General features: G+C 37.3%; 1 protein-coding gene across 3 annotated transcripts in view; it reads left to right on the top strand.

The window, feature by feature from the left end:
• The window catches only part of LOC122660437 (uncharacterized protein At3g49140), a 57558-nt gene extending 44872 nt beyond the window's left edge, over positions 1-12686 (top strand). For all 3 annotated transcript variants that reach the window (XM_043855746.1, XM_043855747.1, XM_043855745.1), the window contains 3 exons: positions 6955-7104; positions 9741-9836; positions 12366-12686. In XM_043855746.1, coding sequence (XP_043711681.1) covers positions 6955-7104; positions 9741-9836; positions 12366-12479 — 360 coding nt within the window. In that variant the 3' untranslated portion in view covers positions 12480-12686. The remainder of the gene's footprint in view (positions 1-6954; positions 7105-9740; positions 9837-12365) is intronic.
• Positions 12687-18318: the final 5632 nt, after the last annotated feature.

Genomic DNA, 18318 nt, shown 5'->3' with positions numbered 1-18318 from the left:
ATATATCTGTGTCTGTCTATCCGATTAAGTTACCTTATTGGATTTTGTTTTCTTATTTTTATAATTTTATAAGTTAAGATAATGTGATTTTTTTTTATAGATTTTCTAGTGATTTACAATGTTTAAAGTATCGGTATCGGGTATCGTATCGGTCGGGCGATTTTAAGAGAAGTATCGTATCATTTCGGAGATACGTATCGATCGATGCAGAAACGCATGAAAATGTTCAAAATACACAGGAAAATACACTTTTAGACACAAAAAACAATATAAACAAGCAATTTATGTCATATATCATGCATATACACTAAGAATTGTGAATAATCAGTAACCAGACAAGTGCGACACTTTGAAATTGTTATAAAAGATTAAAAGATGAGATTTCTTACATGTAGAGTCACTCTATTGCCATGAAGAATGTCGGGGTGGATCAAAGTCATGTCTGCAAGGGTCTTCAAGAATAGGAGCGACTAGGATGATGTTGTGTACTGACCGAACATAACTACAATACTGAGCCCAGTTGAAATACTGGTGGTAGTGACTCTCCCACTCATAGAAGAATCCTGTGTATTGCTCTGGAGTGGCTAATGTCGTGAAAGCACTAGGTTATGGTTGTGCTTGTGCCTCTCTGTATCCATAACTTCCATACCCTACAGAAGCCCATGTCCATAGCCCGAAGAAGAACCTGATGCATAACGCCCATGACCTGATGAAGTACCAGCATGATCAGAACTAATGCTAAGTGACTCCATGCCGCTCATAAGCACGTCACTATCATAAGGATTGTGGCCTTTGTGGGAATCTTGCCAGCCTTGCCCTTGCCCTTGCCTTTCCGAGTATAAGTCTGATGGTGACCACAATGATGAGTATCTTGGGTAGTATGTGTGTATCCTGCCTCACATGTGAACTTCATCCCAGCATAATGTTGTGAAGCCTCATGGCCACCACCACCAGCACCACCACCACTACCACCGTGGCCACCACCGCCATTACTACCATCATCATCATCATCATCATCAGCAGCAACAGCAGCAGCAGTAGCAACACCACCACCACCATCACCATCACCATCACCATCGTCGCCTTCATCATCATCATCAACATCTTGTTGAGTTCCTCCATACGGATGACCTGACCTCGTCCTCCTAATTAAACCTTCTTTAGGGCTATTGTTATCCTCTTCAACATTAGGATAAAGATCTTCTGATGGTGCCTGTGTTTCATCATCATCCATCTGTCGAATGATGTTCTCTATGACTGGATCAGGTTTGGTTGGCTGGCGATCCTCACTTAACTGATCCATCACCAATACCTTCTTGAATCCTTTATCCATGCTCTAACTTGATCTTCATCGTCAAGTAGGTGGTTGATGTCGATTGGGTTGACATCTACTTCATCCTCTTCTCTTTCCAATTCTAAATATTTAAGCATTAGCTTCATGTTGTAATGGACATACGCTAGCTTCTCCAACTTTGAATAACTGAGACGATTGCGGGGTTTGGTGTGTATCAACCCGAATGTACTCCAATTACGTTCGCAGGCACTAGAGGATGCTGTCAGGGATAACATTCAAATTGTAATTCAAGTTAAATGTGGAGCACTAGTACCCCCATAATTGAGCCACTAATCATCTGCACAATAATAAATGAAATATTAAAAGACAAAACCTTGAAACAAATTTTAAATAACATAATAAATTAGGTAAACCTAACTTACCTGGGCGTTGTGTGCCCCTAGCATGGAGAGCCATTCTATCAGCAAAACCACTAGTGGCCTCCCGAAAATACGTAGCCTAGAGAGGTATTAAAAATTAAAATATTAGTTCACCAATCACCACTGAAACTGTTATTTGACATATTCTTGGATTCAATCATTTATACAACTAATGTATTACTAACCTCTTCCATGGTAAGTGTGGCCTTGGCCACATTTGGCTCCATTCTGTTGACAGCATTCCTTAGGGCACGCAATAGATCCGGTCTACACCCTACATCATTGTTGTATTGAATATCCGGATTCAAATAATGTGCTACACATGGTTTGTAATTGATGGTTAGAAACCTAGAATACTAATAAATAATTAGTAACTTAGTAAGTGTTTAAAATGAAACCAAAATCATCTATATAAGGATGAGTTATAAGATTACCTGCCCCATGAACATCTTGAACCAACATCCTTTCCCATCGATCGGTTATGATCTTCAAATACTTTTTGCTTGATGTTGGGTTATCATCATATATCTTCTTCTTCACCACTTCCATGAGCCCTATCATCTTACCCATGGTCTGCTCTTTATCCCCATCAACCTCTCGAAGAAGACAAAAGAGTGGGTGCATAATCATATCAAGTCGGCGCATCTGATCCCAAAATGTTGAGGAGGTGACAAGGTCTTGAACATATCTCCTTATTTCAGACCTTGCATAACTGCTACTCATCCAGTCAGTAGAGGTGAACATCTTAAGTAGTCCATCCTTTCGTGAAATGAGGCTATCAATTGCAATGTAATTTGTTGCAAATCTTGTGGTTGCAGGCCTCACTAAATCCCCTCTTGTGTGACTCCTCATCAATGCCACAACACAACTATGGTTATAAATAAGGTTGGTGATCTTCCTTGCATTACTAACCAATTGTTGGACCTTTGGCAATTCACCTATGTCCTTGAACATCAAATCTATACAATGAGCCGCACATGGTATCCAAAATAGATGTTGCCTCTTCAACATAAGCAACTGACAAGCCTTTTTGAAATTTGTTGCATTGTCAGTTACTATCTGGACAACATTTTCTTCTCCTACCTCCTCCACAACTTCATCCATTAACTTATACAAGTAATGGACATCTTTGATTTCACTAGATGCATTGACCGACTTGTGGAAGATCGTCTTTCCATCACAATAGATAAGGAAATTGATGATGGATAATTTTGTTGGTCCACTCCATCCATCACACATGATGGTCACTCCATATAATGGCCACTTCTCCTTGAACCTCTCAACATACTCATGCACCACTTGGACAATATCATCCAAGTAAGGCCCAACAATCTCATAAGGTGTGAGTGGTTTAATATTTTTCCCACACCGCTAAATCTCCTTTACCATGGGGATCTCCTTATGTGGTGGAATCATGGAACTGTGGAACCATCTAGAGATTGCTCTGCCTATCCTTTTACTAAGTGTTTTGGTTTGAAAGCTTTCTTCAATCCTCTGTTGGCCAGCATCCCTTGGTCTGTAGACATTAGGATCCATGTCTCTGATATCTGGGCTCTTCTTTCTCTTACCCTTTCCACACTTAGTAAATTGGTAATACATTCCCTTGACACTGGTTGCTCTACTAAGGCCAGTAGGCTCCTTACCCTTACCTACAAATGGACGACAAGAGGAGCCAACATCAATATCTACAGGGCCCTGGCTTTGGGTCGAGCTGATTGACTTCTTATCAATTGCTAAGCTCTCTGTTGTTCCTCTCTTGCTTCATGTCTTGATTGTCTCATCGCCCATGCCAACTCTTGGTCCTTCTCTGTTTCCATATCCAATCCTTCATAAGCTTCAAAATCTTCCATTAAATTTTCCACCAAAACATTCTCATCCTCATGTGCTTGGGTGGATTTTTTTTTTTGAATCTCTAAGGTGTTTTTGCATTGCCCTGCTTAACTCTACAGGGCACTTTGTACACTTGGCAACATTTCCATATCCTCCTGCCATGTGTTCTTTTTGCCGAGTTACCCTACCTTCAAGATGTTGAGTGTCACAGAAGTTGCACTGTGTATGCAATCTGTTGTTGTTTATCTTGGTACAATAAGACCACCCAATGTCTTGTTGTCGCGGCATCGTCCTAAACACCAAACAAAAGTAGAAAACTATATAAGTATTAAACTATATTAAAATCTACACATCAATAATTTATATAAGTAAAGTACATGTCGCATTACATCATTTGCATGTACTTAGCAAAGTTTCCCTAAGCAAACTTTAAACATTTTTATGTTTTCCACAATTAGTTTCACATTATTTAATTTTTCAGAAATTAAAAAAATGACATAATAATCTAATATACTACATTAGCATACAAATAATATGAATCTAACTCTTCTCTTCTATTTTAGCCATTGATACATTTTATCAAACTATAATGAAAGAGTAAAGATGAAAAAATCATGATTTTTTGCATTTTTTAAAGTATTTTATAATTTCAGAAAATAGCAAAAAAATAAAAAAAATTACATATTATAGGGTAAAAATATAATCCTGATGCAAAGTGATAGATCTGTACATTATGTTATACATATATGATACACATACGCATTGGTTGAAATTTTTGGGAAAAAATAAAATAAAAAATCAATTTGAGAAGCAATTTTCGGTTTTGGGTGAAAAATGCAAAGATTTTAGTTCAAATCTTTGCAAATGTATACAAAGAATGCATAGCTAACTTAGTTTAGCCTATTCTCTTTAAATCATAGCAAAAAAAAAGACCTAAAATCAGAGATTTGAACAAATAAATCAAGTTTTTTTGAAAAACTTACCAAAACCTTCAAGGAGACCTTTAGATTTCGAATCTGGGTTGTTTGATGCACCAAAAGCTGTGAATCCACCTCCTTTAGAATCGTTTTTGACCAAGGATTTGAAGCCCTCAAAAAATCAGGTCGAAAAAATGGGTTGAACCATGGTTTTGGGGTTTTTCCTTGGCTGGACAAGCCCTTTTTTCTGCCTGGAGCCTCTCTGTTTCGTTTTCTGCTGAAAAATAATGAACATAACCCATGTGTTGCTTAAGTGTGTCGAGACGTATCGATATGTATCGGACCGATACATATCGATACTTACCGATACGTTAAAATATAATAAAAAAATAAAAAATGGACGTCTCGGCTGTATCGATACGTATCGACTGTATCGTATCGTATCGATATGTATCGGTCAATACGTATCGATACAGTCGAGACAGTCTAATTTTTTTAAAAATAGAGACGTCTCGTTATGTATCATATCGACCATGACCGATAACGAGACGTATCGGCCGAAACGATACGAGACGGACCGATACTTTAAACACTGGTTCACACCTGATCAGAAGAAGCCAAGGTTTGATGAGAACCAGAATAGAGAGAACTAAATCTGAAATCAGCCAAGAAAGTAATGTAGTCCTAGATTGGTAGAGGACCAACTAGGAGCCAATCAACCAGGATCTGATCTGAACAGGTAGTTCGAACAGGGTTTTTGGTCAAAATTAGGGTTAGGGTTTGATGTGCTGGTTATGCTAGGCAGGTGTAGGGGAGCCTAACAGTGAAGGTCTTGAGATATTTTGATGGAGGGAAGTATGTAAACTTGAATAGGCAGCACATTAGGGTTAGGGTTTTGGGTTTTTAGGAAGAGGAAAAGATGGATTTCTAGGGTTTGGCTGGACAGAATTTAACCAAACTTGAATGGTTTTCTTAGGAGGGTATGAGGGATATTCGGTCAGATTTGTAGACTGTTCTGACGGTTGATTTGGGCTGGGCAGAAATTAGGGTTTTGGGTATTTATTTGAGAAGGTGGGATGTTAGGGTTTTAATGGTGGGAAGGACAGTAGTGTGGATCGAGTGTGTGTTATGGCTGCAGTTTGGTGAATTTCTGATGGTTGACTATGTCTGGAGAGAATTATGGTTGTTAGGAATTGAAAATAAAAAAGGGGGAAAGCTAGGGTTGGGGATGTAGAGGATTAGGAGAAGAAGATTGGGGATGGGGATTGTTTCCAACTCACTGTTGTTGCAGGGAATCCTTGGCAGCAGCTTGTTGATGGAGGAACTTGAATAAAAATCGAAGTTAAAAAGATTATATTCTCACAGAATATTCTAAAATCACTTAAATTGGACCAATGTTTCAACCGGTTCAATTTAAAACACTAAAACATGAAAATAAACCAAGTACAAAGCTAATCCCGTATGCAACCTATGTACCCCTACTTTAGGTCTATCAAAGTGACCTATTACATTGAAAACCCATGGGATCAAAGGCCCAACATGTATATAACCCAGCCCTATATATTTTCCTAAGGAAAGAAGCCCAGTTTGGTGATAAATCTGCATCAGAAAGAGGGAGGGAGATAACCAGTCGGGTAGCCTACAAGCTTCACCCAGTAGCAACAGCTATGTAAAAAAAAAAAACCTTTCATTTAATCTCTGATATCCATCAGTAGTATAAGTAAATATAAAGAAAACTCTTAACATATTAATAGAACCCAACTCAATATGGAAGCTTACCCAACTAGGAAATTACTCAAATAAGGAAACTACCAAATAACTCCTATGTAATCTGCCCTCCAAAATAAAATAAAAGTTTTCTCGTATGTAATCTATATGCCCCCTTTTGACCAAAAAACTGGGTTGGGTCAGTTGTGTCTTGGCTTGGGTCTCCAAAGTGGGTCGTTCCTATCTAACCATGCTGACACAACTGCATCAGGATATTTTGAGAAATTTGCTCCTGAGGGGACTTAACTAAACAAAATTCAGGTGGTACTGGCATGACTCTGTCAGGACTGCACTTTTGGCAACATCTTTATTGATTCTGCTATTGGAAGACTTGTTAGAGATTTTTGTATCTTAACCATATCCTCCATTGTTTTTCTAGTTTGAACACTGTTATACTTAACTTTGATGTTTGATCCTTGGGATTCTCTTTTCACATTTTTTTTTTTAAAAAAAATTTTGGGGGAGGGAAAGAGGGTAGATTTAGTGTGTATAACTATTCTTTTGGACCGGTAGAGCAGACCTTACTCAACTCTTGCTGTCCTGGATTGATGTTACTATTATTTCTCCTTTATCAATGATTGCTTAAAACAAGAAAATAAGATGGAACTGCCTATAAAAATTGTTGGTTGTTTTCTTGACACAGGAATTCATGTAGCAAATGAAATTACCTACTTGCATTAGTTACAAATTTGTAGGTAGTAACTATTGCTTTTTACAAATGCTGCAGTCTTCAATTAGTTTGCAACATTTCCAAGATGCTGAGCCTGATATTCTCGTACATTCTGTTTCGGAGATCATAGAACGCTTTAATGAGAAGGGGATGAAGTATAATGCTGCTCTTAAATCCTTCTGCAGAAAGAAGGGCCTAAATGTTGAGGTTTGATCACTTTGTGCTAACAAATCTGTGCCTTTGTTCGGTTTTTCCTCCCAAGGTTCTGCAATGCTCTGGTGTAATACAGATGACTTCATTATGTATTTCAGTGTGTTGATCTTGGGCTTGCATGAAATGACAATGCTGATATGATGTATCAAAGACAGTACCGGTAGAAGTAGATTATTGCTCACATTTACAAGATCTGTTCCCCTATCCTACACCTTCCATAGGGGATGAGAAAAGAAGAAAAAAATGGCTTATCTCCTTGAAAATACCACCATGACATGTGGCTTCTAGAGTCCAGACATCCTTTAGTGGGGCTTTGGCACTTGTAAATTATTTATTTATTTTTTGTTTCTTGGTAGCCGGGTTGTCCTATATTATTGTTATCTGGAGCTCCTCATGGCTTGATGGTCCTTTTTCTTCCTCTTCCCTGGCCCAGGGGGAGGGGTGATTTCCTTGTAAAATTCCTTCTTCCATAAGCAAGGGTGTTCTAAGCCCATACATGATTTTGTTGATGGCAATTGTTGACTGTTTTCTGAAGGAGGTTATTACTCAGATTAAGTTTAATGTTTAAAGGTTTCTTAGTTGTTGGGCACTCGGATGACCTAATAAGTTTCGGGTTACTGTGTTTGTTTTATTGCTTTAGTTCAATTAAGAGAATAAGAGTTTTCTAATAAGCTTATATGACTGGTTTTAGAACAGAACTTTAGGTTAAATTTGGTAGAACTTTTGCATCCCTCCTTTTAGTTGATACTTCACTATTTTTTATTAATAAAAATTGGACAATGTGTTATAGAAAGTAATAAATAAACAGTCTAATATGAAATAAAAAATTTAAAACTTTATAGCTATTAGGTGGGTGCAGTGCAAAAAACCCTATCCCATGTTAGAGGTCAATGCCCCAATTACCTCATCTGATTGGTAGATGTATTATGTACTAGTGGAGACCTCAAGGTATATGAAGATACCATTGAAACCTTAGAGTTGGTATCATCATGATGGTATGGGGTCCATATTGGAGCTTAGCAAATGAGGAGCCTACCCATGTGAAGAAGGTGGTTTAGCTTTTGTTTGCGGTTTTTATTATTTTATTAGAGTCTGATAGTAGTTCCTTGATTAAATAGAACTCACCAGGGTTGGCCTAGACATGGGTCTAGTTTTGTTTATGTGGTTTTTTTTTCTGGTCGAATTTGTTGGTTCTTACAATGGTAGTTGAATTAGTATAACAAAGTTTGGATTGTACTTTTAGTGGGAGCTTTATTACTTATTTGATGCTGGATATCCTAGTTTCTATATGTATGTTATGTGATTGCGTTCGTTGTTCTTTTCGCCGGGTTTCTGCAACTTATAAAATCATTACTGTTTTATTTTATTCTAGTGTTGAGATTGTCTTTTAATCCATTAGGGTTGCCCTTTGCATTTTATTTTATATATATATATATTATTGGTGCATCAGGTAGGCAGCCAGCACCATAATATTTTCAGCCAATCACTTTTGCATTGATCCTATTTTATGAGTAATATATATATATATATATATATATATTACTCATACATATATTTGCTTAAATCTGATTTATATGGAGTTATGTTCCGGTCAAATCTTATTCGATACCATGTGCAAGAACAATATACACTATCAAACTTGGATCAAAACCACAAGTACTATTTTGAGTGTTCTCTATGTGAAACTTATACATGGATTGGGTACAAAATGTAACAAATAGGCAGCACAACAAGAATCAGGGCAAAAAACAACTTTTGGGTCTCGAAACCAAGGTTTGAGTTAGCCTGGAGAAAGTACAGGTTTCGACTGAGATATGGTCGAAACCGAGACAATCTCGGTTTCTGGCTGGTTGAAACCTAGGTCTAAACCGAGATTTGGAACCTTGACCCCATCCCCCTCTTCATTGAAGAAGATGAAAAGTGTGTGGGGAATAAAAAAATAAAAAAAGTGAGTGGGTCAACTAAAAAAACAAGGAGAGAGAGAAGGATGCTAGGGGTATTTTAGGTTGTTCATTCAGATTTTTCACTCAAATGGGGATTTGGTAATTCTTTTCAACATCCTAACATGTGATTGTATAAACATAATTTATATATACCAGTTTTGTAAATCTTTTTGCTATCTGATAGATCCCGCAATTTTCCCATTAAAATATGGGCGTGGTTGGTAAATTCACTTTATCATGGTTCAAAATATCAGTGATAGTTTCCCCTTTTTCTAGTGGGTTGATAAAATTACCATCACTAAAGGAAATACGTTAGGGAGCTTGTCATTTACCATGTAAAACTTTGATGAGTTATATATCTCCAGTCTTCTGTGGTAGATGCAATGCTATCTTAAGCCAATTTAGCCCCTTCATAAGTAGACAGTTGAGTTGATAGAGCCTTTTAAGTTTTAACTGCTGGAAAAAAGAGACACACTACGTTATTTGTTCCATGGTTGTTACAAAGGACCTGAAGTACACATTCAGACATTCTGCACACCTGAAACCTATGCCATTCTTGACACATGTATGTCATTTTTAACTCTCTCATTTACACTGTCAAATCTTTTGGGGTACTTTTAAATGATAGGAAAAACTGTAAGACCTTAATTTAGTTTACCAAAAGCCTGGTGATTCTGTTCTATACAGGGAGCAAATCTTATTGGAGTTGACAGTCTTGGCATGGATGTTAGAGTTTTTTCTGGTGCAGAAACTCAGACCCTCCGTTTCTCATTCAAATCTCGGGTAAGCATTTTTCAACAGAATTTATATCATGAACTTTATTATGTGTTCTGATTTTAGTTTTTCAGAGTTCTTGTGTACATAAAAGGACTATGTATGCTTCAAAACAATCAGCGAATAATTTGTTTTTTTTGCAAAGGTATATATTAAATGAATTAGTCACTGTTTCTATTTAACGACATGGTCAGGATGAACTCCACATTTTCAGGGGGTTTGAGTCCAACTTCATTACCCATGAGAGATCAATTATTTATAAAATTTACATGAATTGATCATCAGTCATTCATTCTGTGTCATTCTTTTTGGAGGTGGAGATGTTTGAGAAAGCCGTCAACACATAGTATAATCACTACCGGGCTGATTTTTTCTTAGAAGATTCCCTAATTGGACCAATTAAATGCCACAATCTATTATTTTCAGATTATGGCTCTACCCCTTAAGCTGGCACACAATGTAATGAGATATTTCACAGTTTGTTTTTCTGCATTCCTCTCTCAAGATTTTTCTCCTCATGTAAGTTGGGTAATTTTTGAGAAGTGATAGCAGCTAATGCTTTATAATGGAAAATGCTAGATTATAAGGTTTTCATTCAGCATGATCATTCTACCACCACCATCCTCCCTGGGCCCCCCCCCCCCCCCCCCACAACCAAAAAAAAAAAAGAAATAAGAAGCATGATCTCTTAGCACTCATCTGATTTGATATGTTAAGTACTGTCAGAAGCTGCACTGCTTTAACTGTTGAATATTTGAAATTTGCGACTGCGTCAGTTTTCAACATTTTTAATTGACAGACATTGTTGCAGTACTACTGCATCTCATCTGGGAAAGTCCTGCCTTTGGAATTTATATCTACCCAACTCCTTTACTTAGTTGGGGCTCTCCTAATATGCAATTAATAACACCTTTTGTACCTTCTTGGAATTAGTAGGAATCATTATTGCTCCATTTTTTGTCTTTCTTTGAATCTCAGCTCAGATTTATCCACTGACTAAGCCTTATCCCAGTTACTTGGGTCAGCTTTATGAAACCTGTTATGCTATGTGAAGCTAAACTTCCCTGTTTGGATGTCCACTTCTCAGTGGTCCACATATTATGATATTATTCTTTTTTCCTTTTTCATCCTTCATTAATTTGGATTCAGACAACCAATTCTATGAGTTCTTTCTATCTTTTTTATTCAATGAATACCAATTTTATTGAAGACGAAAGAAACTACAGAGACCTAGCGTACAACAACAACAACAACAACAATAGTAGCCTTAGAACCAGTTTGCTTAAATAACTGACACAACTAGCTACATGTGGTAAGACCAAAGTAGGGCTACCCAAGTAACCCTGCATAAACTATTTTTTCTGAACTTTGCTTTTGAAGCTGAGCTAAAGATGAGTGAAGACCGGTGGACAGTGGTGTACTTAGGGTGGTTAGGTCTTTATCAGGGTTGGAGTTTGGTATCCTCAGTATAAAGTGTATCATCTTAATTCTTAATTATTTTTTGGTGTTATACTTTTTCTGAAATTATTTCCAACGGGGTCCGACTGGTTGGATGTGAAGTGTTGTAAAGCGTAATATGTTAATAAGAAGAGACTGATGGCATAACAGAAAATACTGGAATTTTAGATACTAGTTGAAAAGTGTTGTAAAATATCTCCTTTACCGTATTTTTTACAAAATCTAATTAATTTAGTTGGAAATTTTAGTTGTCATATATACAAGTGTCTGAGTTAGTTCCACCATTATTGTCGGTACTCGTTAAAATAATTTCATGTTGCTTTTGTTTCAACTTCACATTACAGTATTCTACGATCCAGCAGACAGAGCCTCAGTGCTGCAATGGTTAGTAAAAATTATATGCTTAATGAAAGTCATCCTTAAGTAATTATGAGAACTTTTCATTGTTTCTTGAACAAACTATATGACCTTGTCGATCTACTCTAGATTTTTCTAGTTATAAGGGGATAATCAACTTTTTATGTGTTATTGTTATGCACATAGTTCTTCTCAAAAACCTTGAAACTATTTTCCTCATTGCAATTCAGCAACATAGGCAATTTTGTTCATTCTCCTGTCCCCGTGTATATCTGTATGACCATCCAATAGGATTATCTTATAGTTCTCATGAGAATGAATTCTACGTGAAGTGGGAGACGAGATTTTGCAGTAGTTGAAATAGGGCTTATAGAGTCAATGACGGGTTTGGATTACTCAAGTTTTCTCTTATTTGATAAATATAGATGTTACCTTATAAGCTTTTGGTTGAAGAGTCTTAAGAGGATCTCTAAGTACCTTGAACTGATATTATAAATATTTGTGGTAGTGACAAAAACATTTCTAAAGTAGACTTGTTTCTTAGTTCTTATTCAAAATACTGAGTAGTTGAAGATTGATTGCTTCTCTCCCCTTGGACATCATGAAATTTTAAGACATGAGATTTTCGAATTTGAACTGTGATCTATTCTATTGGTTGTACCTTCTATGATACAGTTACAATGCTTTGCGAATTATTTTCGGATACTTGGTTATTGTTTGCAGGTTACATCTGGACGTGCTGCCGAGAAAAAGATTCAGCAAATGTTGTTCCCAAGGTTTCAGAGGAAAAGATTTAAGCCTCTTGATGATGGTCTGAAGAACCCGGATTCATTTTAAACTCCATATTTTCAAAGGAATTGCTTTTAAAAATAAGCTGCTTTGTTCAATGTCTCAATAAAGTTTATATGGCCAGTTCCAAATCTAACAGAGGTTCTCCCTGACATGCACTCTGCGCAAACACCTACTGTTATTTGCTCATGAAGAAGAAAGGTGAAGCTTTGGACTAACCCTTAAATCAGCACAAGATGAATTTAGACATAAATGAGAAAGTTAAACAACCCTATCTGTGGTGAAGTTCAGCGGTTCCGCCACCGATGATGAGGTGGTTCAAGGGTGGGTGTATGTGATAACGACCTTGCACCATCCATCTTTCTGTTCAAATTCTAGCCAGAAATAAGCAAAGAAGTGGCTCAAAATTATTAATTTTTTTTTTGGGTAGAGAATTATTAAGTGTTTTTTTTCCCCCCGGTAAGAGTAGAGAAAATTATTAAGATGACATCTTAGTATTTTTGTACTTAATTTTTGTTGCTGCTAGGGCTGCTAATCATGTGATGATAGGTAACCTATCTATGATTATCAGAAATGATGTAGATATGTTTTTGTTTAATTGACTTAGTAATTTTGTAGTTTTTTGAAATTTTGAATTTAGCTTTGGGTTACTTTTTAGTTTTTACTCATTGTCACATTGACTAAGGGTGTTTAAGAGAACTCCAATTGCCTAGAAGATAAAGAATCTGGATCATCTCCGTATTAGTTTCGGGATCGGTCAAGGACAATACCGATCTTGGTGAATCGACTGATCCGATCCCGAGATTACAAACCGTTTTAGAAGTTTTTCTTTTTTTTGGGGTGGTTTTATGCGTATTGGATCAGATTCGGGCGATCCAACCATGTAGCCCAATCCAGGGACTAATCAACGAATATTGGGATTGATTGTGCATAAATTGGGATTTGTCGCAGCTGATACTAATCAGATCCGGGCAAATCGGCCGACCTGATCCCGAGATTATGAACCCCATGGTCTATTCGTGCCAATTTTGATTTGATTTTAAATCCATGGCTGCGTTGGAGCTGCGTATACAAGCCTAAATAGTTTCCTTATATATCCTACAACAATACTTGGTCATTAGTTCCATTACCACCTAAAAAGAAACCCATTGGTACCAAATGGGTCTATAAAATCAAAAAATGTGCTTGTTACCAAAGGCTACACTTCAGTAGAGGGTAGTGATTATCATGATATGTTTGCTCTTGTAGCAAAGTGTTACAACCCATGTACTCCTAACTGTTGGCATTGCTCGTGATTGGCCTTTAAAACAAATGGATGTCTACAATGCCTTACTTCATAGTGATCTTGATGGAAAGGTTTATATCTCACTTTCTCTCTAATATCATCAAAAGGGAAAGAATCTTACATAATATGTGTGGCAAGGTAAAATCTTCTTTTAGACTTGTTTTATTTAGGTCATATCCTAATACTTCCATCTTTCTTTTTGGACATGTACTATGTTAGCTAACCATTTAGGATATTCAATTAAACTTCTTAGAAGCCAACTTCCGATAACTTAGTGACTTCCTCTTTGATTTTTAAGGAATGTTAAAATCATAACCCAAACTGATGAAATCGAGACGAATTTAATCAGACCCGATATGAGCTTATTTAACGATGTTTTGGATTGGGGTTTGTTAAACCGAAACCAAACTGGAGTTCACCAAAACCAATAAGACACCGAACCAAACTTAAAAAATCGGATCAACACCGATATAACCTACTGAGAAATAAATAATAATATATTTCTTCTTTACACTTTTGAATATATTTACAAGGCAGACCAAAACCAACTCAAAACAAAATCGATAGTAAACCAATAAGAGAAATCGAACCAAAACCGGTTCACCCTTATTGAATCATGTTTTGGACTCAATGGTTCTCACACCCAACCGCTCCAAACTGACTGATTGACACCCCTACCTTATCATTACACGCAGACCCAGCAGACCATGCTCCATTGTCCTAAGTTCCAAATGATATTGAAACTGGAAAGTTTTCCCTTTAATTTTAAATACCGTATTTCATCACCCCTACACACCTCCATTAGGTTCCATGGCCAAGCCCCCAATGGGTCAGCTATTTTGTTGTTTTACCCTTTTCTATTTCTGAAATTCATCCATATTAACTTCTTACCATCTGCCATAATAGTGGAATGATCTGGTTAAGTTGTTTTATTATTATGATTATTTTTTAGGTAAAGGTTTGGTTTAACTTCTATATTTGGTTATTTCAGATGAGGAGTACAAATCCATTAAAATAATAATTGGAAAATAAGGAAGGCCACACTCAAGAGTTTACCGGAGAAGAAATTAAATCTGTAATTTTTGTGGCAGATGATGATAGTGCTCCAGGCATAGATGGGTTCGGTGCTTACTTCTTCAAGAAATATTGGGATATCACTGGCAGTGACGTGTGTGTGGCCATCCTTGATTTTTTCAAGACTCAAAGACTACCAGAACAATTGAAGCTCTCCAGGCTCACCTTAATTTCCAAAGGTATAGGCCAAAACACCTTTCATGACTATCGACTAATTGCTGCGAGTTCATTCCTTTATCGGTTCATCGCCAAGCTTCTGGCTAATAGAATCAAGTTGAACTTTCTGCCTTCTTTTATTTGCAAGGATTGTTCAATGTGTCACGAACCCAAGTTATGTCATATTTTTTAATGGTGCACAATCCCCTCGTTTCTTTGTTAACAGATGGATGAGACAAGGGTGCCCAATGTCGCCCTTCCTCTTTAATATTAATGTACTCCAAGTGTTCACAAATTCTCTTGCATCCGCTGCTGCAAAGGAGGGTCTCTTTGATTACCATCAGTATCGTACCCGACCAGAGATTGCATCGATGTGCTTTGCAGATGATTTGTTTGTATTTGATAAAGCAACCATTGCTAACGCCAACCACTTGGTAAATTTGTTCCATCAGATCTCAATGCTAGCTGTCCGGCGTCACTATTAACAAAAACAAATCAAATATTTTTTTTGCTAACTGTCCCACTGAAGTTGAAGAGCATTTCTGTATTTTTTTGGGTTTTACCATTAGCAATTTACCAATCAGATATTTGGGGGTTCTTTGTCTTCAAAAGCCCTAAGCCCCCATGATTTTATAGAGCTGATCACCAAGGTGGAGAGGAGGTTATCCTCCTGGAAATCAAAGGCATTATCATATGCGGGGCGACTTTTTCTCATTTAGTCCGCTCTTATGGGCTCCGTTGCAAATTGGTTGAACACTCTCCGCCTTCCAAGTACTGTCCTCAATAAGCTGGAGGAGATTATGGTACGTGAAGTTAAGTTCCTGTGGTGTGGTAACTCAGATAAAGGCTCTTACAAGGTTTCTTGGGCAGCGGTATGTAAGCCAAAAGACGAGGGCAGTCTTGGCTTACAACGGTTGGATGACTGGAACAGGGCTGCTCTGATGCGGCAAGTGTGGAACGTACATTGCCTCAAATTCTTCCAACTCTTGGGTTCTCTTTGTTAAACAGAGGTGGTTGCGTAGACATTCTATTTGGTCCTAACCAATACCAACACAATGCTCTACTACCCCAAAGTCCATCTTGAAGACACGCAATATTGCCACCGGCTGTACTCGTTACCTACTCAAATCTGGCGCTGACACCTTGCTTTGGTATGACCCATGGCTGCCCAATGGACCAATCAACAATGCAAAAATCTTAGTTGTTGAAGCATTGGGTCGAAATTCCTTTGACATTGTTGTTGTGCTTCAATCTCTGATGAGGAGGGTTGGGACTTGGGATGGACCTCTTGATGACCTAACTATTTGTGACAATGGGAAGAAATTCTTGGATATGAAAATTTAAGTTCAGGACTCTAGCAATAGAGTTCTTTCACCATTGAAAGATCTGAGTCTCTTTCTCTCACTGCAGTTCAATACCTTATACATGGTCTGCCCCTCAGCCTGGATGGGTGGCGATAAATTGTGATGGATCAATACGAGGGGATTTGGGTGGCTAGTGCACAATCGGCTGTGATATGGCGGGACACCCAATTTTTGCAATTGTAGGGGCTACAAGAGATGAAAATATCTTGCGTACGGAACGACTGGCGATTAAGCGTGGTCTCTTGAAAGCCAAGGCCTTGAATCTCTCTCAAATCTATGTCCGATCTGACTCTTTGGTGGTGATACAAATAATCATGGGAAAGTTTCCTATCCTGTGGTTTGTTATTGGATTAACATGTGATATTCACGAGTTACGCATTCACTTTTGGAGTTGCATCTTTACACATCATGTGAGGGAGATCATTTGTTGTATTGATTTCTTGGCGGGGGGGTCTCTTTATACTGGTCAAGAAATACACTTATGTATCGATAGTCTCCCAGAGGCGCTTTCCGCTCTTATACAGGATGATGCCAATGGGAAAAAATTATTTAGGATGTAAATCCATCTATTCTTTATCTACTTAATATAATCTCTGATTTTCTCCCAAAAAAAAGTTTTAGAGTATAAATAAATGATAAAAATACTAATAATTAGGAAAAAAAGATATCGAAGAACAATGACATTTAAATAAGATAAAATAATCTAGTAAAAAGTAACCATGAAACATGAATTCGTATTATTATTTACCCGCAACAAAATAAGATATGAATAATACGACAGTTTTATTATCCAGAAGATGTTATTCTCTAATAGGTATTCTTGGTTTGGCATATATGGAAATCTCGCAATAATTTCATTTTTAACCATATTATCCATCTCTTATGTCTGTAATCTAGGATTTTCATCACTTGGTTGAGGAGGGAAGGATACGGATTTAGAGGGATAAATCTATCCTTATTGATGATCCCGGTTTTCTGAACTCTATATGATGCATCACTTCAGCCCAAACCCAAATCACTCTGTACCCACTTTGCCATAACCACCCATTTATTATCCCATAACCACTCCTTACCGTTACAACTACTTTTATCATTTGCATATTTTCTTTTGACTGTTTTTCCTCCCTTTAATTATTTTAAAACACATTTTGTTGTTAAATCCTTGTTCTCCATCTTGTCTCTCCTATTGCTTTATAAATATATTGTATGTTATAGTAAGAGAGAGTTTTGAATTACATATATCTTTGGTTGTTCTTGAAGCCCCATTAAGAAAGATAGAGGTCCTCTTAGTGGTGAGATTGTCCCACACTTAAGTTGAGAGAGTCCCCAAGAGAACCAGAGTTAAGCGATCCTCTCTGACCGTTATTTCCTTGAATTTATTTTTTCATTTTGCCAATGAAATTCTCTTAATTTGCCCACATTTGTACAATTTTACTTTGAGCGGCATCAACTTAGTAATAGAACAAGTTTCGACTCTTGAGCATCATGTCACGAGGAAAGGCTAAGCAACTTCGTATGACATCTATTGAAGACGCTTCTCTCTGTGATGAGGTAAAAGAGCTTTGACAAGTGATGGCAAAAATCTTAAAGAGGCTACATTCATCAAGTATCCGTTGCCTCTACCATCTCATGCCCCATTTGAGATCCCGAATTTTGATGGAGAACAAGACGATGTGTTAAGCTCCATGTCAACCCAGTCACACCCATTGGTGCAGTCATTGACACACCCTCCATCACCACCACATGAACAATCCGCTTGGGCAATGGAGCATCTTGCACGCACACTTGAAATGCTGATAAGAGCATTCGTATTGATGTTTTCGACTTTGATGGTAAACTCGATCCCGATTCTTATGTTGATTGGATTGCTTCACTTTAAACATTTTTTAAGTTGAAAGAAATGATCGATGGGAAAAAAAAGTTGATTTTGTTGCTAATAAACTTAAGGATCATGCACTACTTTGGTGGTAACAATATCAATCGACTCGTGAATGAAGAGAAAACATCT

The sequence above is a fragment of the Telopea speciosissima genome, chromosome 4 (genome assembly GCF_018873765.1).
Source record: "Telopea speciosissima isolate NSW1024214 ecotype Mountain lineage chromosome 4, Tspe_v1, whole genome shotgun sequence".
Taxonomy (NCBI): domain Eukaryota; kingdom Viridiplantae; phylum Streptophyta; class Magnoliopsida; order Proteales; family Proteaceae; genus Telopea; species Telopea speciosissima.
Note: the sequence above shows the minus strand (reverse complement) of the source record. Positions and strands in the feature narration are given on the sequence as shown.